This window comes from Cyprinus carpio, chromosome A13 (assembly GCF_018340385.1).
Source record: "Cyprinus carpio isolate SPL01 chromosome A13, ASM1834038v1, whole genome shotgun sequence".
In the NCBI taxonomy this organism is placed as follows: Eukaryota; Metazoa; Chordata; class Actinopteri; order Cypriniformes; family Cyprinidae; genus Cyprinus; species Cyprinus carpio.
In genome coordinates, this window is record NC_056584.1 from 25,097,918 (window position 1) to 25,119,402 (window position 21,485).

Below are 21,485 nucleotides of genomic sequence, written 5' to 3' on the forward strand. Positions count from 1 at the left end.
TGATCACAAATACAATAATAACAGGAATATTGTGAAATATGAATGCAATTTAAAAGAACTGTTTTCTTTTTGAATATATTTTAAAATGTAATTTATTTATGTGATACAAAGCTAAATTTTTGTCAGACATTACTTGTGTCTTCAGTGTCACATGACTCTTCAGCAATCATTCTAATATGCTGATTTGCTGCTCAAATATTGTTGGTGCTCAATTTATTAATAATGTTTTTTTTTTTTTTTTTTATGATTATAAACACCAGATTTCAAGTCTTTGAGATCAAATGCCATTGGTTCTCACAAATGCCTTAATCCATTACAGAGTGGCAATTTGATTGTGAATGATATTAAAGCTAAAATAAGTTTAGAAGATTTGGAATTTTAGCACATAATCAGTATAATGCTTTTGTTGCAAATTTTAAAATTTATTCAATAGAGAAAACATCCACTTAAAGGCATGGAATGACATGAGGGTGAGAAATTATGACATTTTTGGTGAACTAAATTAGATTAAACTAATTAAGAATTGAAGCAACAAACACAAAGCTGTAAACATCTGCAATAATCCAAAAACGGAATGTGAAAACACTTTGTTCAAGCTGTTTAATGGTGAAGATAAACAAATGATAAATCTCTCATGAACTTGTGGGTCTGTATATACATGTTTTTGAAGTCATCTTCTCCTAAAATGGAAATTGTGGGGTTGAGGAGTGGTTTGATAAGTTTGTACGAACAGTTTCTGATTTTTAGTTTCTCATTCAGAGTCTTCGGGTTGGACTCATCCCATCCGTGCCTGGGCTCTGTGTAAGTTCACCTCTTTACTCTCTTCCTTTATTATATTTAGATTATATTCAGAGCTGTTTGTACCCAAGTAATCAAATGATTTATAGTCTTTTTTAAAATCAGTAGTTTGTGAGAATGCCTATGTTTATAAGAAACACTTCACAGAAAAGATGACTGGGTTTTTCAGGTTTGTTTTAAAAACTATTAAAGCAATCTTAAGCATAGAGTTTATTTATGTGTTTAATTCAAGTCCCTTTTTCTGGATTCAGATCTATCATGAGTCTCATGTTCACTAGCCATTATTTTTCATAGACTCGGGCCTGATTTTAAACACATTAGTAAAGTAGCATAGAGCTGGCTGAGAATCCTTTGCTAAACTGGGGACACATTTGAAATCTCTTGGAGCTCTGCTTCCGTTGTTGTTACTGGCTCGGGATGAATATGAATTAGAAATACTAGAAAAGACGTAGTGTGAAATTTGCCTGTTGAAAGCATTTGAAAATGTGAGCGTTTGATCACATTCAAGACAAAATGATACCAAGACTTTATGATACCAAGGTTTATGTTGACTAAATGCTAAGTCTACACTTATAAAATGTAAGATTGAATTAAATAATTCCTATAATTGATTTTAATTTCTAATTTAAATATGATTGTCATGGTATTTAGCTGATAGATGTTAAGGCTCCACTTTGCGATATAATTGAGCAAAAAATTGAGATTTTTTTCTTTATTCATATATATATATATATTATATATATATATATATATATATATATATATATATATATATATATATATATATATATATATATATATATATATGTCTCTGAATAAAGAGACAATTATATAATTATAATTATAATTATTGCTCAATTATATCTCAAAGTGGAGGCTTAATCTCTCTCTCTCTCTCTCTCTCTCTCTCTCTCTCTCTCTCTCTATCTACAAATAAACATATATTATCATTAAATTCAAATTGTTTTTGATTAGTTGTAATTCTATAAATTCTGTAATTCTGTAAATTCTGTAAAAAAAATGTTGCTGACATGTGCACTATAATAACAGGTATGCTGTAAATTCAGATTACTTACACTGTAAATTGTGGGCTGTAATCTAAAGTGTTACCATATTTTGTAAAAATGGCGATTTAATAATATTGAAGACTGAAAAAATGAATCATAATAGTTTATCGTTTTGTAGTAGTTCATCATTTAGTTACATTCATGTTCACTAATTGTGACTGTGAAACACTGAAGAACCTGAAAGTAAATGATGTTTCTAAACCATCTGTCCTTGAGATGCATGAGATGTCTGCCTGTTCTTCATCTGCTGGTCTTGATGTTCATCTCAAATAAATATTTTGTTAAACTGTAGGCAGATGTTCTGAGGATGTAAGAGTAATCCAGAGACGATCCACAAACATTAGCCCTTAAGAGGAGGACTCTCTCAGTGCTGTCCTACATAAACAATCAGACAATAGTGGATGTGTTTTAGGTCATCCTTGATATGTTTATCTGAGGAACATGACATGCATACATTTTCTGAAGATGTGTTTAATATATGTATAGAATTGGAGTTACTCCATTTGTGTGCAGTGTAACAAATCTGCAAGACCAAAATGTAATTTTGGCAAATGCTGTTGCAAGCATGCTGTACTGGTGTGCATTTGATAAAGTTTGATCCCTTTTAAATAGTTTGTGTTTGTGGTTTTGCTGACCTAATGGCCATTGTTTACACAAATAAACATGAAGTGTGCCATTTGGGACAAGGCACACTTGTGTGATAAGAAGTGTAAGTGGAAGTAGGCCAGTAACTCTCAAAAACGGTAGCTCACATATCTCAATATGTCAGTCTTTACAAACATTCCGTTTGTTATTTTCATATAAAACAGGAAAGATCACTGGGAAAATGCAAAGATCTCATTCTCTTTCAACTTTTATAAAAAAATTTTTTACATTCATATTGTATTTGTAATTCTGTTTGGTGATGCAAGTTGTGCAGAAACTTCTAACATCATTGGTTGCTTTATTTCAGGGAACAAGCATGGAGAAGGAGTGGGGATTACTTGGTTTCCTTGTTCTGTCATTATGTTTTCTTGTCAGCAATGGTCAAAACATTGGTAGGGACAGGATTTACTAGATGAGATTATTGGTAGATATATTTTCAATTCTAATTTTTGTTTCCTTCTCTCAGTCTGTGCACAGAACACAGTGGCTGACATTGTATTCCTGGTGGATGGCTCTAGCAGTATTGGGCCGGCGAACTTCCAACAAATCCGTAAATTCCTCTCCTCACTCGTAGAGAACTTTGAAGTTGCTCCTGACAGAATCAGGATTGGTTTGGTCCAGTACAGTGTCACACCATATACTGAATTTTTGCTCAGCACTTACCAGAACAAAGAGGAAATTCTCAGCTACATCGAAAATCTTAGTCAAAAAAATGGCGGGACGCTTACCGGCAAGGGTTTGGAGTTCATGCTGAAACAACACTTTGTTGAAAAGGCCGGAAGTCGAGCACAGCAGAATGTTCCTCAGATTGCCATTGTTATCACAGATGGTGACTCTCAAGATGAGGTCGACTCACAGGCTCAGGAGCTGAGGCAAAGGGGAATCAAAATATTCGCCATAGGGATCAAAGATGCAAACAAGGCGTTACTGAGGCAGATCGCGAGTGAGCCGTATGATCAGCACGTCTACAGCGTATCAGACTTTGCAGCTCTGCAGGGAATCTCTCAGAGTGTAATCCAGAAAGTGTGTACCACTGTAGAGGAAACACAAAAAGAGGTCATCCTGATGTCAAGAGGTAAAATATTACATTGTAAAGCTATTAATTATGTGCATGAATTTTTTTAGTGCAGCACTTCTGGGTCACGTCTTTACTGTTAATTTTTTAATGAAAGAACGTACTGAGAGATCAGTAGCCAGCTGCAACAAACCCCTTAAAGGGATACTCCACCTCAAAATGAAAATTTTGTCATTAATCACTTACCCCCATGTTGTTCCAAGCCCGTAAAAGCTTCGTTCTTCTTTGGAACACTATTTAAGATATTTTGGATAAAAACAGGGAGGCTTGTGACTGTCCCATAGACTGCCAAATAAATAACAGTGTCAAGGTCCAGGAAAGTATGAAAAGCATCATCAGAATAGTCCATCTGCCATCAGTGATTCAACCATAACGTTATGAAGCGACGAGAATAATTTTTGTACACGAAGAAAACAAAAATAACGACTTTATTCAACAATTTGTGAGCCACGCTGCACTGATGCACTGTTTTCTTTCAAATCAAAGTGTTAATATATGTAGAAAACGTATCCTTTTGGCGCGGCCTAAACAGAAGAGCGTAAGTTGCCTGTGTACAGCTCAGATTCTCCAAAATGGCGCTACGCTTATGTGGGGTGACACAGAGGAGACAAATTGTTGAATAGTCGTTATTTTTGTTTTATTTGTTTGTTTTATTTATTTATACTTTACAAAAAGTATTCTTGCGCTTCATAATGTTATGGTTGAATCACTGATGGCAGATGGACTATTCTGATGATGCTTTTCATACTTTTCTGAACCTTGACAGTGTATTTTACTTGGCAGTCTATGAGACAGTCACAAGCCTCCTGGTTTTCATCCAAAATATATCAAATTGTGTTCCGAAGACAAACAAAGCTTTTACGGGTTTGGAACGAAAAAGCAATTACACCATTAAAATGACCTTTGTATTATTTTATTTGTGCAAACATAATAATTAAGAGCAGAATCAAGTGGTCAAAGTTCTATCTAACATTCTTCCATTTGCCTAGGCTGCAACCAGTCTGCTCAGGCAAACATTGTGCTCCTTATTGACTCATCTGGTAGCATTGGAGAGAGTGATTTCGAAGAAGTGAGGAAGTTCCTCCATGCTTTTGTGGACAGATTTAACCTTAGACCCGACAAGGTGAGAGTGGGACTTGCTCAGTTCAGTGACATACCGTACCAAGAGTTCCTGCTCGGTGACTATTCAGATAAGAGAGACCTGCACCAAAAGTTGAATGATCTCATCTACCGTAGAGGAGGCACCAACACTGGTCTGGCTCTGACTTTCATCCGTGAGAATTACTTTAGACAGGCCAGACAGAATGTTCCTGGCATTGCCATAGTCATCACAGATGGGGAATCAAATGATGATGTGGAGGAACCTTCCCAGAGACTAAGAAACCTAGGAGTTTCCATCTTTGTCATCAGGGTGGGAAGGGCCAACATGGAAAAACTGCGTACCATTGCAAATATCCCACATGAAGAGTTCTTATTCAGTATCGACAGTTATCAAGAACTGCAAGGTCTAAAAGAAAGTCTACGCAACAAGGTGTGCTTTACTGTGACACTCCAGTCGCAAGGTAACAGATTTTATTTGGTATGCTTTCCTATCTGTGTCTTGACTGTGGGATTGTTGAATATGACAACCTTAAAATTACTACAAAAACATCTACTAGCTTTGAGTCCCATCACAGTGAACTACAATCTACTGTTTTCTGTGCTCTAGTATGGGACCGTTTATTGATATATGGTATAGATGCAAATAATTATATATTCCTTTGCTTCCATTCTCTTTAGCTTTTGTGCCAAAATTTGCTGATCTGTTCATATTGGTTGATAGTTCAGCATCTAGACAAGAGCAGCAAATAATAAGGAATCTTCTTTCAAGACTGATCCAGCAGCTCAATGTGGGAAAGAATACTAATCGTGTCGGCCTGGCTCAGTTCAGCGAAAATGTCAAGGAGGAGTTCCTGCTAAATACTGATAAGACCAGGAATGAGATTTTGTCATCTATTCGCAGCCTGACGCTGAGGCCTACAGGGGAACGTAGAATTGGCAATGCAATTGAATATGCTCATAAAAATTTCTTCAGTAGTGTCACTGGAAGCCGTGTCTCTGAAGGATTTAAGCAGTTTCTGTTAGTCATTTCAGCTGGAGAATCCGCCGATGGTGTCATCCAAGCATCCCGCACAATCAAAAATGATGCAGTGACAGTTTTTGCTGTTGGCTTGAGCAAAGCTGATGAAGATGAGATGAAGTACATCTCTAGTCAACCACACAGCTACAAGTTAGTAGGTAACATCCAACAAGTGCAACAGAAAATTAGGTCTGCCATTGACAAATGGGAAGATGCTGCTGTTGTAAGGGGTAAGTGCATGCATTATCTATTATTCTTTCCAAAAAAAACATAAACTTTTCTCATTTTCTCCTTTGTTTAAAGTTTTAACTTGAAAAATTATTATGTTGTACATAATCCTAAATACTCTGGTTTTTATAAAGTTCTCATATCTTTTTGACAGAGTGCATGTTTGATGTGGTGGCAGATATCGCTTTTATTGTTGATCAGTCCAGCAGTATCAGATTAAATAACTTCCAACTTATACGCGACTTTCTTGAGAACACCATTGGAGGTCTCGACGTGGGTGAGGGAAAAATAAAAATAGCCGTGGTCCTCTATAGTGACTTCCCTCGAGCGGATGTGTACTTCAACACCTTCGATGACAAGACTGACATCCTGCGCTACATCAGCAGCATGCCATATGGTCGTGGTAAAACATACACTGGAGCTGCTCTTAAGTTTACCAAAGAGCATGTGTTCACCAAAGCAAGAGGCAGCAGAAGAGATCAGCATGTTCAGCAGGTTGCTGTTGTTATCACTGATGGAAAGTCAACAGATAAGGTGGCCGGGGCTGCGGCAGCATTGCGGCGATCTGGCGTCACTGTATTTGCGCTTGGTATCAAAGACACTGAGGAGGATGACTTGAGAGATATTGCATCCTACCCATATAAAAAGTTTGTTTTCAATGTGAAAGACTTTGATAAACTAAATTCACTTTCAAATATTTTAACCAAAACACTTTGCAATGAAATCACAGATTCCATCATACCTAGAGCCTCACAGAGCTTTGCATTGCAAGGTTGGTAAAATGTTTTTACTAATTTCCTTGTAAATTACTCGCCCTAAAATCACTGTTAAAATCATAATTCAAATTTCATATCTGAATACTCAAAATTTCACTCCACTGCAGGTTGCAAGCAAACAACAAAAGCCGACATATACTTTCTTCTGGATGAATCAGGAAGTATATCCTATGATGAGTTTGACGATATGAAGAACTTTACTAAGCAATGGCTTGAAGCATTTGAGGTTGGAAATAACCATGTGCGCTTTGGATTGGTGAAATTTGCAAGCCGCGCAACCATAGTTTTCCGATTACATGACTATAACTCAAAAGCTGATCTCGAAAAGGCAGTGAATGCCCTCATTATGGAGGGAGGGGGCACCAGGACTGATCTGGGGTTGAGAGAAATGATCCCGCTATTCGAAGAAGCTGTACAAACACGTGGGGAAAAGGTTCGTAAGCTCCTGATTGTCATCACAGATGGCGAGTCAAGAGGGACAGAAGAGCCCGTAGAAGTTCCTGCTAAACATCTGAGAATGAAACAGAATGTCACCATTTATGCAATTGGTGTGAAAGATGCATCTGTGCCAGAGCTGGAATTAATATCTGGCAGCCCACAAAAAACATTTTATGTCAAAAACTATGATTTCCTTGATGAAATCAAGAAAGAGATCATTACAGAAATATGTTCCTTTGAAGGTAAGAAATTCAATTAATGGCATATGTTTATAATGTTTGTTTGCACTGTTACGTGATTTGCACATTTTTTAAGTTTAATGGGTGATAAAATAATACAGTGCATGCAGCTAATTTTTTTTTTTTTTTTATCTTGGCCTAAACAGAATTTGTTTCAAGATTCTTTTAACAGAAGGAGTGATCACTTTATGAATTTCTTATTTTTAGGTTGTGAAGGTCTTTTTGCAGATGTTGTCTTCCTGCTTGATGGATCAGAAAGCACTCATACTGAGGATTTTGAAAATATGAAGAACATAATAAAGCTTGTGATAGATAAGTTTGCAATTGGACCGGACAAGGAGCGTGTTGCAGTTGTTCAGTACGGCACAGACACAAAGGAGGAGTTTTCCTTAAATACATTTGATGATAAAGCTGTATTATTTCAGGAAATTAGAAATATCAAACAGATGAATGGAAAAACTAACACTGGAAAAGCACTTACAGAAGTATTACAATCTTTCAACATTTCTAAAGGAGGACGCACCACTGCTTTAAAGTTCTTGATAGTTCTTACAGATGGAGAAAGTTGGGATGATGTAGCCGAGCCTGCTAAAGTCTTGAGAGACAATTTCATCAACATTAATGCCATTGGTATGAAACATGCAAACAAATCTCAGATTCTTGCCATTGCTGGATCCCATGATGGAGTGTTCTTTGAAGATGCAGTTGCATCCCCAAAAGAATTAAGCAATGACGTCCTTCTCAAGATCTGCAACACAGGTACGTAAACCAAATCTGAGATTTTTAGGAGAGATCACATCATTCAAATAAATTTTGTCAGTTGATGTTAAATCCTTCGGAAAAAAAATGTTCTGTGGCTTTTAGTTAATGTCTGTTATTGTTGAGGGCATCTACATGCTAGTGTAGCAGTGCGCATATTTACCACCTGATCATCTGAATCTGACCACCAATAACATGTTGATGTTAATGGCTTATGGTTGTGTTGCCAGAAGAGAAGGACTGCACATTTTAATGTGTACATCTGCTAAATGCTTGTCAGCTTTTATATGTATTATAGTAAAAACCACTTCAAATATTAGCAAAGGTGGATTTTCCAAATGACTTCTAACATTAACATCATATATCTTTCCAGAATGCAAGACACCAGAACTGATTGATATAATCTTCCTTATGGATGCCTCTGGAAGTCCAAATAAAGATGGTTTCCAGGAAATGACAAACTTAATAAAATATACGGTGAGCAAATCTCTGGTTGGAGAAAAACGGGTACGATTTGGCGCTGTCACCTACTCTAACAACCCTCGTTCAGAGTTCACACTAAAACAGTACTACAGTCAAACTGATATTCTGAGGGTTATCTCAAACCTCAAAGCTTCAGGAGGAAGCAGAAACACAGCCCGAGCCCTGAACTATACACTCTCCTACTTTGGTGAAACACATGGCGGACGACGCGCAAAGAATGTTCCCCAAGTGCTATTCCTGATAACAGACGGCAGGGTTAATGACTTAAGTGATCTGGCAACATGGCCTGAATCCCTGGCAAATTCAGAGGTCAACTTTTTTGCTATTGGTACTGAAAACGCAGATGCAGAAGAGCTAAAGAAGATGGTGGGAAGCAAAGGAAAAGTGCACTATGCAAAGACCTACCAGGATCTGCATGGACTACAAAAACGGGTCACCCAAGAGCTCTGCAATCTTACCAAACCAAGTAAATCTTATTCTCATCACTAAACACTTTGTGCCATACATTTTTCTGGAAATTAACTCAACATTCTATGTGAATGTATTTTCTGATGAAATAATATCAAAGAAATTATATATATTAAAAAATATGTTGACTACTACATTTTGTTAGTAAGTAACTGCATTTTCAATAGAGTAAGTTGACTTTAAGTGACTGTTTCTAATCAGTTATTTCATGCATCTTGATTGATCAGATTGATGTCCAATTATACTTAACATAAATACCATTATAAATCTGCTTCATGATATATGGCAAAATAATTCACTTCAAAATCTTCGTCACCATGCTTAGTGTTTGTGTCTCATGGTTGCATCATTCATGATTGCTTGTCCAGGTGTGGATTTCTTATGTGGATTGCTTATGTCTTAGACCACCTACTGAACTATCTCTAACTAACGGTACAAATGCATGATCTGAAACTGCCAATCTACAGTTGTCCATTAATGTAGTTTGTCCTAATGTTTTTTTTTTAATTTATTTTTTTTCTAGTTTGTGAGATGGAGGTATCAGACCTTGTTTTTTTAATTGATGGATCAGAGTCTATTGACGAACCAAGTTGGAATACTCTCAAAAAAACCATGATTGAAATTGTGAAAGAGCTGGATATCGCTCAAGACAAATGGCGAGTGGGGGTTGCCCAGTTCAGCGATATACTCCTGCATCAATTTTACCTGAACACATACACTAGTTTTGCAGAAGTGGAGGAAGCTATAAACAAAATTAGACAACGAAAGCAGGGCACAAGTACTTGGGATGCCCTGAGAAATATTAGATACTACTTCACAAGAGAGAATGGATCCAGAATAGATGAAAGAGTCGCTCAGAATCTCCTGCTGATCACAGATGGAAAAGCCAATGATGAAAAAGACTTGAACGCATTAGCGTATCTCAGAAACAAGAGCATATCAATAACTGCCATTGGAATTGGTGATGAAATAAAGAAATCTGAACTGCGTGAAATAGCTGGATCAGCTGAGCGGGTCCTTATTGAGACTTTTGAAGGCCTTGAACTGAAGACAACCATAAGGAAAGTGTTAAATTTACTCTGTAAAGACACAAGACCAATACCACAACCCCCACATGGTAAGTAAATATTTAGATTATAATAGTATTCATAATTCATAATTATTATATACCAAGTACTGTACATATAAGCTCTGTTCCTAAACCTAATGCCTCTTGCTTCCAAATGCCTCTTATATACAGAAACTTGTGACCCGTTGTCTTATAAGGAAGCTCGATAGGTTTTGGAATAGATAATTAGTTAAAAGGAAGATGAAAAATCACACACTGTTTATTGTTTATCTTGGTTAAGTCTTCTTTTTTTATCTTTGATTTCCACTAGAGATGTAGATGCTTCCTAATATCTTTAAGTGATTAAATAAATAAATAAATAAATAAATACACCATATTGTTTCTAATTCATCTTGTATTTCTTGAGAGAGGAGACAATTAGTTTTTCCTGGCTAAAAATGAATTACACATTTTTTAATAAGTGTTTGATTGATGAGGGCAGATAATTAAGAAACTGTTTTGGGATTTGTGGAATCTGTTGTTAAAACGCTCTCTAACATGGTAATATACTGTAGACTGTACATATATAGTATGATTGCATATTTATTAATGATAATGATGTATAATATTTTGTCTGTACTCTTTCTTGAAGATTGTGACCCATTGTTTTTTGTTCGAACAGATTGTGATATTGACATTGCCTTTGGGTTTGACGTGTCCAGACGAACAAGCACGCAAACTCTGTTCAGACCTCAGGTGGAACCGCTGGTTTCTGCAGCCATCCACCGTATCTCCATGATGGGTGATCTGTGCTGCGTCATAAAGGACAAGATTACAACTAGATTTGGCTATAGGCTTGTGTCTGGGCGAGATGGGAGTGTTCTGGATGATTTTGGCTTTGACAAGTACAGCGAGGATGTGGTGAAGAAATTGATGTTATCGCGACCTACGGCACCCTTGGCCTTCAACAAGTTTCTGTTAGATTCCTTCAGAGAAATGTTAGCCTCCTCCAAAGCCAAGGCAAAGGTGGGAGTGTTTTTGACATATAACAGAACATCAAAATGGCTGTAAACTATATATTTTATTCTTGTTAATGTTCCCTCAATTGAGCAAGAGCACCTCTGCTGATGTTATTTTCAAATGATTTTATGTTTTACTGACAGACTCTCATAAGAAACATAACAATTTACTGCCATTTACACAAAAAAGAAACACTATGCACTTGGTGTTTGGCATGATATTTTACCCAAAGTGAAGCTTTAAAATAAAAAATTGCACCTGTAAGAGCACTATTGAAAAAAAAAAAAAAATATGTATGTAAATGACAATAGATGGAAGAGACCAGCCAAACATGGTTGGGAAATCAGATGAGAAACTGGTGTCCTTTTTTTGGTCACTTAGATTCATATCAGGCACCTAGATTGCATTTTTATATATATATATATATATATATATATATATATATATATATATATGAATCTTCACAGACATTCAATATCAAAACAATAAATGGTATTCACACAGAATGATGCTGCTAAATCTCCTGACATTTAATCATAATTTTGTGTTTAGGTTTTGATAATCTTCACAGACGGGCTGGATGATAACATTCAGCATTTAATGGCGAGTTCAGAGAGACTTAAGCAAAGTGGTAAGTGATGTCTTTGGCTACATCCACATTAATCTGGATTTATTTGAAAACGGTGTTTTCGTTTTGTATACTCTTCTGCTTTCAAGTGGTTTACAAATGTTGTTTGCTCACACTGAAATGTCTGAAAGCACTTAAATCACCTTACTGCATATGGGTAAAATGTAAGCTCTCTGAGGTATACCAAGAGACTAAACATTAAAAGTTAAAATTTTATTAGCAAAATATCCCACCACTTGCTGGTGCTTCAAGGTCACACTCGAAATTGCTATTATATATATTCAGATGCACAATTGTCCTGTTTTGCCGCTGAACAAGGAGAAGATTTTCTGTCATATTTGTAATGTAACATTAGGAGTGTATAAAGTAGAATTTAAACAACACTATGAAAGTGAATAGGAGACACAACAATGCTGGTACAGCCATAGATATCTGTGGGTACCATATCACATCACTAAACATGCATCATTGTTTTTGGATTATACGTCCGTTTTCAGAGTCCACACTTTATAACTTAACCATTGCAAAGTATTTCAAGATTGATCCACCTAAAACTCAGTTGTGTGCAGAACTTTAATAAATTGCACTTTGGTTTTGTTTAGCTTGATTTGGAACACTACCTTTTATCTTATTTTGCAATTTTGTATGAGTGGCCCCATGAATGCCTGAGCCATGTTTTCCCTGCCTTTTTTGTCGAACGTTTTTTCCACAAAAATTTTAAGTCAAAGACTGTGATGCTGAACCATTTCCTCTGTAGTCACTCTGTAGTAAACCCATGTGTGCTCATTTCTGATGTGTAAACTAGGGGTCAGTGCACTGCTGATTGTGTCTTTGGAGGGAACAGTAGACTTTCACGAGCTGGAATTTGGCAGAGGTTTCGGCTACCTGCAGCCACTGACCATCAACATGCTAAATTTAGGCAACGCTCTTATGACACAGATTGTAAGTATCAAAACAATGCTTAAAGGAGCTGTTCACTCAAAATAAAGTAGGATTTTGCAGTTCTTGCCAGGATTATATTTATGCTATTTGCACAAGCTGCATCAATTGATCAACAGCAACTGTTCTGAAAAAAATCTTGTAATGGAACTAAAATATTATTTTGTGCATTTTAAATGAAGGCTTTTCATAGCTACTCCCCTTTAACTTGTTTAGTTAAAATAGTGTTTTCAGCTCTATATATATATATATATATATATATATATATATATTAACTGGACAAATATTTAAACTTTGGCAACTTTTGTATATGTGTTTATAGTTTTAAGGGATGCCACCCGTCTTATTTTTCAAGCTACTACCAAGTGATGGATACATTTGTAGTAAATTACAAAATGTGATTGAATTCATGGCATGTGACTTTAACAACAAAATACAAACAGTTTCACTCATTGTACGCCTTTCTCTCTCCTCAGGAAACAGTAGCGCTGAGGGAATGCTGCGATGTGCCTTGTTCATGCACCGGTGTACCTGGACCACGAGGGCCCCCTGGAAGAAAAGGTCAAAACCCCCAAATCCCCTAAAATTTAAAAAATGTTTTGGGTTTACATATTTTCTTTTGCTTTGTTTATCTTGGATGGATTTTTCTCACTGAGGTTGACGCATTATGTCATTATGTGAATGATAATTGCATTGTGACTAAATGTGACAAATACAATTTGACTAAAATAAGGTATCTTAGTTAGAAGGCTGCTAGATTTTTGAACAGCCTTGGCATCAGGAACGTGGCTGTGATGTCTTCAGGAAATTCTGCCTATGCAGGTTTTATGTGCCAGTTTAACTGTTTTCTTTTATTATTTAGGGAAATACTGGTCAGAAGGGTCATCCTGGATTTCCTGGAGATGAAGGTAGTATGGTAAGTGAAACTGTCAGCCTGATTTCTGATGTCACATGATCTTCACATTACATGTACTTAAGGCAAAACATCCCAAGTGAAAAAGGTAAAAAATGTAACTAATAAATATAACCATACTTGATTGATTACATTAAAATTCCAAACTTTTTTTTTGTATTACATGTTTTATGAAATGTTATGCTTAAAATAAGCAAAACAGGCATTATCTAATTAAACAGGCACTAATTTGCATAAATTTCCAGAACAGCAATCTGAATATTGGATAAAGCCAGGTTCAAAATTCTTGTTTCTTTTGCTGACATATTAGAGTCAAAAGTTTGTAAAGAAGGGATTTTGTCACTCCATGAATCAGAAAATGTTGTCAACAGTATTATTATTAATGTTAAAAATATAGAAACACTTCTGTAACAAAACAAAACAAAACAAAACAAAAAAAAAAAAGTCAGAATATAGATAGGAAAGTCTGGGGTGTGTACGTGCTACTGTGTTGGAGAAAACACATTTTGAGAAAAGAGCCTTTAAGGATAGGCATTGAAACTGAAATCAGATATGCAATGGACGCTTAAAAGTTAACTGTGACAAAGTTCATAGTTCTGGGAAGAAGGAGGTGGGAACCGGCGAAAATGTAAACATAAAACTTTAATAATCAAAATAAACAAACACAAAATGAAACACAAACCCTCAAAAGTCAGATATCCCAAATTTTCAAGACTGACCAGTGCCTGATGAAACAATGTGTCTCATTCACTAATAATTGCATGGAATATTTTGTGTTTGTACGGACAGGAGAACTCATGAAAAATCTCTACCTAATTCACAACACATTCGTGCATACATGAATTTGTTCGTAACATTGTTCTGATCATAGTGAATTTGGAGTATTCTAAATGAGTGGCCGCGTGCACAAGGTTAGTCATTTGCATAAGACATGTCAAAACCATCTCCATATAAGGGCTTTCTGTACACTCTATCCTTACAGCCTTTCATCACTCTCGTCTCGTCGCGCATGAGTTGTAATAACAGTGAGGGTCTCAGAGAAATGTCATTAATAAAAGGTTAAATTGTTCATTATTAATGAGAAAAAACTCACTCACTTCAGTGCACTGTATTCTGCATGAGATTGCATACACCAGAAAATTCAAATGTTACGAAAACGGTTTCAGGTTGGCTATTTTCATTAATTTCTATCGTCTGTTTGAACTCTGCACTGTTTTCGTTCGGGAAACGAAATGTGCCAAAGTTCAAAAATCTTTTGAAGATATTGCTGAACATTTAACCATTGCAAAAGTACATTTCTGACTTAAGTAAATTTGTCATCTTGTTTTTTAGCGTTTATTTAAAATGACTCACATCTGTCTATATTTTTATCTATTTCACAATAATTTTAAACTCCAAACTGTTTTAGATACTTCTGCTTTGCTTTTTATGCTTTTCTAAAAAAAAAAAAGTGTTGGATTGTGCTCCGCTCTCACCTACACACACGGAAAGACCATGAATGCATTTTCTGCACTGAACCTGGCAATGAGTTTAGCAACACTCACAGCGCAGATTCACTGGAGTGAGCCTGTTTCACGTTTTTATGTTTAAGTTTCATATTTTAACATCTGTAAACAAAGAAATTTAAACTTAAATATTAGTAGTGAAATTTTACAGTTGTACTCTAAAATAAAATGGTTATTTTTCTTAAATACTTAATTTCTGTCATATCAAACTTTTAATAAAGATTAGGCTTAAAGTAATGTCAATTGTTTTAGTTTTTTTTTTTTTTTTTGTTAGTTTTTTTTTTATCTCAAATATTTTGGTGGGTCGTGAAATAGATTATACTTGTCTAGGTGGGTCATGGAATGGAAAAGCTTGGGAACCACTGGGATATAGGACAGAATATACATGTTTTAGAGAGGATGTACGTTGTATATGCTATGGATAAACAGTCTTTCTCCCATCTTGTTTCTGGCAGGGAGAGCGAGGACCACCAGGGCTGAATGGAACTCAGGGACACAACGGTTGCCCTGGAAACAGAGGAATAAAGGTAATGTAACATGATTATCACTGGAGATGCATCTCTTGATGTCATTTTTATCAGTGCAATGTTCTGCTCAGAATTTCTGGATTTATCTTAGTATGCAGTACTGTATTTCTTCATACTCCACTTGTAAATAGAACTTTAAACGGGTACTTTTTCTGTTTTTACTTTCAAGAAATAATAATTAAAAATAAGTTTAATCAATGAATCAAATTGTTATTATAAAATAAAATGGTTTAACATGTTGTTATTTGGTGCAAACACATTCATACATTAAGTGTGAATAAATTCTTTTTAGGGATAGATACATGCTACCTGCAAGAATATTACTAACTGCATGGCTAGGATATGTTATTGTCTGTATATGAGGACAGATGAACCACATGAGTTTTACAGCTGTGCTGAATAAAGAAAATGTTTTTAAATCTCATTTCAATAGGGCCAGAGAGGCTACAATGGAAATAAAGTGAGTAACAAGAGTTATTATTCTATTCACTGGCTGTTCGCTCTATAATGGCACCCACTTTTACAGTTACTTTTGGACAAAAATGTAAACTGAAAAAGATTTTCTAAAGAGATTGTTCTGCTGTTTTCTTCTACAACCACAATTTACACCTCAAAAATAATGTAAAAGTTTTTGAGTATAGTTATCTTTTCTAACAAACTTACATGAGAATCAAAATTGTGTGACATATTAAGACTATTTTCATAGAATCTTTTTGCAACTACAAATTTCTTTAACTTGTTTTATATATTAACAAGTAGAAAAAAATTGCTTAAAAGGTTCTTTTACACACTTTTACTGGAAAACAAGTTCAGTTTCTCATTAATAATGATGATGTTAACAGTTTTCATGAGGCAGTTTTTAGTCTATTTTTTTCCAAGCTGCAGATGTTATTTTAGGGTCTTAAACAAGTACAATAGCAAATATTATTTTTGTAGTGTTGTTGATTACTTCCCAAAACAGACTGTAAGTGTGTGTGACCCTTTGACCTCTGTCTGACAGGGAGAAGATGGGGAGGATGGGCTGGATGGAGTGGATGGAGAACAGGTTACATTTATCTCCTCTGCCTCTTTTCTACAGTTACATTCACATGTACTATTGTAAAATAATATATAGATTAGATGTAAATATATAAATATTTGAATTTGTTCAAAAAGCAGAGTAAAGTTTATGTATCCTTGTTGAAGAGTTTAGGTAGCAAAACACTATGGTGTAAATTCTAAATCAATAAAATGCAATATACATAGAAATATAAAATGTACAGAGAAATAGATTTGTGAAGATATCTAGATGGAATTAAGCCTTTTGTTTTATGAAAATCAGTTTGAGTCTTCTTTTCTTTTTTTGTGCATGAAAAATCTGTCTTTGGTTATAGACACTTAAATGGATGCAAGAAAGTTGACAATACACATACACACAACTAAATATGCATAAAGTATATGTATCAAAATGCACCTATTAACATCTGACTTTGAAAAAATCTGAATTAAAATCTGAAACTTCATTATGTATGGTTAAACCTTCTATAAAGTATAAAATGTACTCTTTCAGTGTAAGTCTATAGGTTTGTTTTTTGTTTTTTTTGTCTGTTATATCGACCACCAAGCAAAATTTGTACGTTTGACCACTTATAGAAGTAATATCTTTTGTAAAGGAATATCAGTAAAGTACTGCCTTGTAAACACTGCAGTAATTTAAACCCATGAGTAGGCAATGAAATTGCTTAACTGAGCACCTCATCATCACTAAATGAGTTGAGTCATTTGATTGATTCACTGTACTCTGTTTCTGTTGTGTGCAGGGAGATGCTGGCCTAAATGGGCTTCCAGGACCTAAAGGAGACCCAGGCAGTGCTGTAACTACATCACACATATGTTTGATCACAGCTGTCTACTTAAAACAACCCAGTGGCTTCCTCACTGTTATTTCTGTCTTTTAGGGTGTGAAGGGTTTCAGAGGCAGTCCTGGACCTAAGGGACACAGCGGAGTGAGAGGAGACCCTGTAAGTATTTCTGTGTGTTTATAGTAACTGTTTTTTACCGTCTAAACAACCTGACTTGATTTGTCTGTGCATGATTCTCTGTTTGTGTTAACAGGGTGCACCAGGAATAGACAACACAATTCCAGGTCCAAAAGGCGAAAGGGGAGATACTGGTCTCCCGGTGAGGGACTTTTTTTTACACTCCATCTGGAAAATGTTAACTCAATCTGTTTGTGTAAGAGTGAGAGAATGTTTCTGTTTCAGTAGCAATGTGTCATAAACCACATGTTGTATAATTGCATTCTTCCTCTGTTATTATGTATACACACTACTTTAAAATCCTCCCGTGCAACTATGGGTTTTGCAAGCTGTTAAAGTTAGCAAATTTACACTTGTGAGTAATTATACCGTTAATATTAACACCACTTACACATTTGTGAAAGTTGACACAGCCACAATTGTTACTGCTTCTTAATTCATCTTTCTTTCTTGGCTCTTGCTTTGACTTTCATTGATGAAAAATTCCAAATTAAGAACTTTAATAAAAGAGAATCAAGTGACCAAATATCAAAAACATCTCAGATTTAGAACCACATTTTTTTTTTTTTCGGCATGTTACAAGAATATGTCCCCAATTTCAGTAAAAGTGTGTTATGACTGTGTTCTGTTGTCAGGGTGACCAAGGCACTAATGGACCCACAGGCACACCTGGAGATAACGGTGATCCTGTGAGTATTACCTGTACTAGTTCTTTAGTGGCTTCTAACTGTAACTACACTCTTAGAAAAAAAAAGGTACAAAGCTATCACTGGGATGATACCCCAGTCCTACAATCCTAGTTTTGTACTTTTTTTTCTTTTTCTGAAAATGCATAGTTTCTGTATTATTATTTAGTGTCCCTCTATCCTGAGATAGTTGAATAATCATGCTAACACACTTTTACACAATATCATATTGCATTTTCTTTTTATTTACATGTGTTACAGGTAGCTATAGACTGTGGTTCAAAAGATTGGATCACCTTTTTTTCTTTTAAGAAGTTGATGCTCTTATTCAACAGGGACACATGAAATTGTTAAAAAAAATGACAATGAAAACATTTAAAATGTTGATTTGTTTCTAATAAATGTTGCTTTTCAAACTTTCTGTTCATCCAAGAATCCTAAAAAAAGGACACTGTATCTTGGTTTTCACACTTTCATTAAGCAGCCTAACTATTTTCAGCTGTGACAATAATTAAAAAGGATTCTTGTCAAATCAGCATATTAGAATGTTTTCTGAAGGATCATGTGACACTGAAGACTGGGGTAATTATGCTGAAAATTCAGTTTTGCATCACAGGAATAAAGTACATTCTAAAATATATTGAAATATATCGCATTTTTGACCACGGAGACTTTTAGAGACATTTGAGTGGTACCAGTGTTAACGTTTTGTATTACGATTTTCATGACATCTGACCTTCGGTGTGGGATGTTTAACATTAATTGCCTGGGTGTCCTTTTTCATCATTCATGAAGTTTTATCCTTCAGATAACTTCTCAGTGTATTTTGGTAGGGTGCCCCAGGAAGAAAAGGCCGACCAGGATTGCCGGTAATGTAGCATGAAAAAAAAAATACAAAGATTCTGTTCTTTCAGTTCTGTTCTATTATAAATGTTCTGTTCTATACCATTCTTTACTAATCTTGTAAATTGTAATTTATTCGTAATTTTAACATATTCTATTGTTCATTATATTATTGTATCCTGTTGTTGTTATTATATTCTGTTCTAATCTATTCTCTTCTTTTCTGATTTATTCAATTAATTTCAGAACTGTTAAAAAGGTCAACTCTGTTTATAAACAACATTCTGTTTTCTAATCTATTCAGTTTTGTTCTTGTCTAATATAATCTGTTCTGTCATGGTAATGTGGTAAACGTATGTATTTGTATAGGGTGACTCTTCAAATGAAAAAGGAGAAGCTGGACAGCCAGGGCTTCCTGGTTATCCTGGACAAGTGGTGAGAACTAGGACATTTCACCTTTGTTTAAAAAGAAACGCACAGATGTTAGTGTATGACCTCCCTGATCTTTTTTCAGGGACCACCAGGCCCAAAAGGGTTCCAAGGAGACAGTGGTCCTCCGGGTGTACCTGGAATTCAGGTGTGTATTCAATTGATTAAACTACTTGCATGTTCATGATTTTACTCTTAGTGTATAAAACATATGGTATAGAACACAGAGAGAACAATACAATGAATGTTGAGAGAATCATGTGTGTTTTTATAGGGTCCCTTTGGCCCGCCTGGAACTAAAGGTTCAAAGGGAGGTCGAGGACCCAGAGGGTCAAGGGTATGGAAGACTGTTGTATTGAAGTTTTCTTCTTACTTCCTCCTTTCTCTTTTCCTGATTCTGTAAAATATGCATGAGTTTGTTTCTTCAGCAGAACAGCCTTGGAGAAATTCAGCATTACATCACTGGCTCACCAATGAATCCTCTGCATTGAATGGGTGCCGTCAGAATGAGAGTCAAAAAAGTTGATAAAAACATCACAATAATCCACAAGTCAAATTTTTGTTTAGAACTGTTTTGGACTGTTTCCACTTATAACAGTCTTTTCTGATTCAGATAAGACAATAATAATTGAAAGCAGTATATTATGGATAGATGACTTGTATTTTAGCAATGGTAACGACAGTTTGAAGTTAAAAACAACTTAATAATGGATTTGTTTCTGACAAACATGCAGCTTTTCACTTCACAAGATGTTAATTATTGTTATTATTATTGTATTATTGGGATGTTTTTGTCAGCTGTTTGGACTTTCATTCTGACGGCACCCATTCACTGCAGAGGATCCATTGGTGAACAAGTGATGTAATGATAAATTTCTTCATATCTTTTCTGATGAAGAAACAAACTCAGTTTTTGTGTGAACTATTTAATACCTTTAATACCTAGTTGGTCTCCAGTATATTATGTAGTAGTGCTGGAGCCATATACTGTTGTAAAGCAATTCTGTGCTCCTCTTTTCACACTGTCCTTGCTTGTGTTTAGGGTCCACCGGGTGACCCGGGGCCCAAGGGATCACTGGGACCAGAGGGATTCAAAGGGCCTCTGGTGAGTTGTTGCATTTGTTCATTGTTGACTTGAAAATCTTAAAATGCCCATCTAAACTATATGAAATAGTTTTGTGCGACTTTCCAGTCTAATGTATGACTTTATGTAAAAAGGGACAAGATGGAATAGACGGGTATGGACCTGCAGGGCTCAAAGGACACAAGGTACCTGTGCTATATCTGAAACATGCTATAACCTATTTTACAAAGCAACTTATAAATATAATGCAATTAACATCAAGAGCAAAGCTTTGCACATGAGCAAAGTGCAAAACATTATTTTCTGGAATATAAAGTTACTTGTTTTCTCTCTTTTTTTGTATGTTTATGGATATTCAACTAACAGAATAAAATTGCTTTCAGGGAAACATTGGATACTTTGGCCTCCCTGGTTTGCAGGTCTGTTAAAGCTTGTTATTCATCTGTTGCAGCTCATCACTAGGCATTTTATGTAATTGTATAAATGTTCATGATAATCATTTCAAATTAATATAACAGTATGTAACATTATTAATATCAGTGATTATAATAATAGGGTGAGGATGGTACCAAAGGATCCAGTGGAAGTAAAGGACATAAAGGTTATCAAGGAAAACTGGTACACTTTCATTAAATTTACTTATTGCTTATTTATTAGTGTTTTGAAAAGTTAATGTCCAACAAAAGATTCATATTTTTTAAATTATATTATTTTACTTAACATTATAGAGAAGGTTCTGTATGTTTACCG

At 35.3% G+C, this 21,485-nt stretch overlaps 1 protein-coding gene across 1 annotated transcript in view; it reads left to right on the plus strand.

Annotated features, from left to right (window-relative positions):
• The first annotated feature begins 727 nt into the window (after positions 1 to 727).
• Positions 728 to 21,485, plus strand: part of LOC109105448 (collagen alpha-6(VI) chain-like) — a 28,319-nt gene continuing 7,561 nt past the window's right edge. The window contains 31 exon segments of the mRNA XM_042769612.1: positions 728 to 801; positions 2,818 to 2,902; positions 2,977 to 3,585; positions 4,575 to 5,147; positions 5,365 to 5,934; positions 6,087 to 6,704; positions 6,816 to 7,388; positions 7,593 to 8,144; positions 8,518 to 9,093; positions 9,619 to 10,212; positions 10,826 to 11,169; positions 11,716 to 11,794; positions 12,597 to 12,733; positions 13,207 to 13,291; positions 13,464 to 13,471; positions 13,593 to 13,646; positions 15,604 to 15,675; positions 16,109 to 16,135; positions 16,676 to 16,720; positions 17,475 to 17,528; positions 17,613 to 17,675; positions 17,770 to 17,835; positions 18,329 to 18,382; positions 19,213 to 19,248; positions 19,592 to 19,657; positions 19,737 to 19,799; positions 19,926 to 19,988; positions 20,694 to 20,756; positions 20,870 to 20,920; positions 21,119 to 21,154; positions 21,291 to 21,353. Coding sequence (XP_042625546.1) covers positions 2,827 to 2,902; positions 2,977 to 3,585; positions 4,575 to 5,147; positions 5,365 to 5,934; positions 6,087 to 6,704; positions 6,816 to 7,388; positions 7,593 to 8,144; positions 8,518 to 9,093; positions 9,619 to 10,212; positions 10,826 to 11,169; positions 11,716 to 11,794; positions 12,597 to 12,733; positions 13,207 to 13,291; positions 13,464 to 13,471; positions 13,593 to 13,646; positions 15,604 to 15,675; positions 16,109 to 16,135; positions 16,676 to 16,720; positions 17,475 to 17,528; positions 17,613 to 17,675; positions 17,770 to 17,835; positions 18,329 to 18,382; positions 19,213 to 19,248; positions 19,592 to 19,657; positions 19,737 to 19,799; positions 19,926 to 19,988; positions 20,694 to 20,756; positions 20,870 to 20,920; positions 21,119 to 21,154; positions 21,291 to 21,353 — 6,270 coding nt within the window. The 5' untranslated portion in view covers positions 728 to 801; positions 2,818 to 2,826.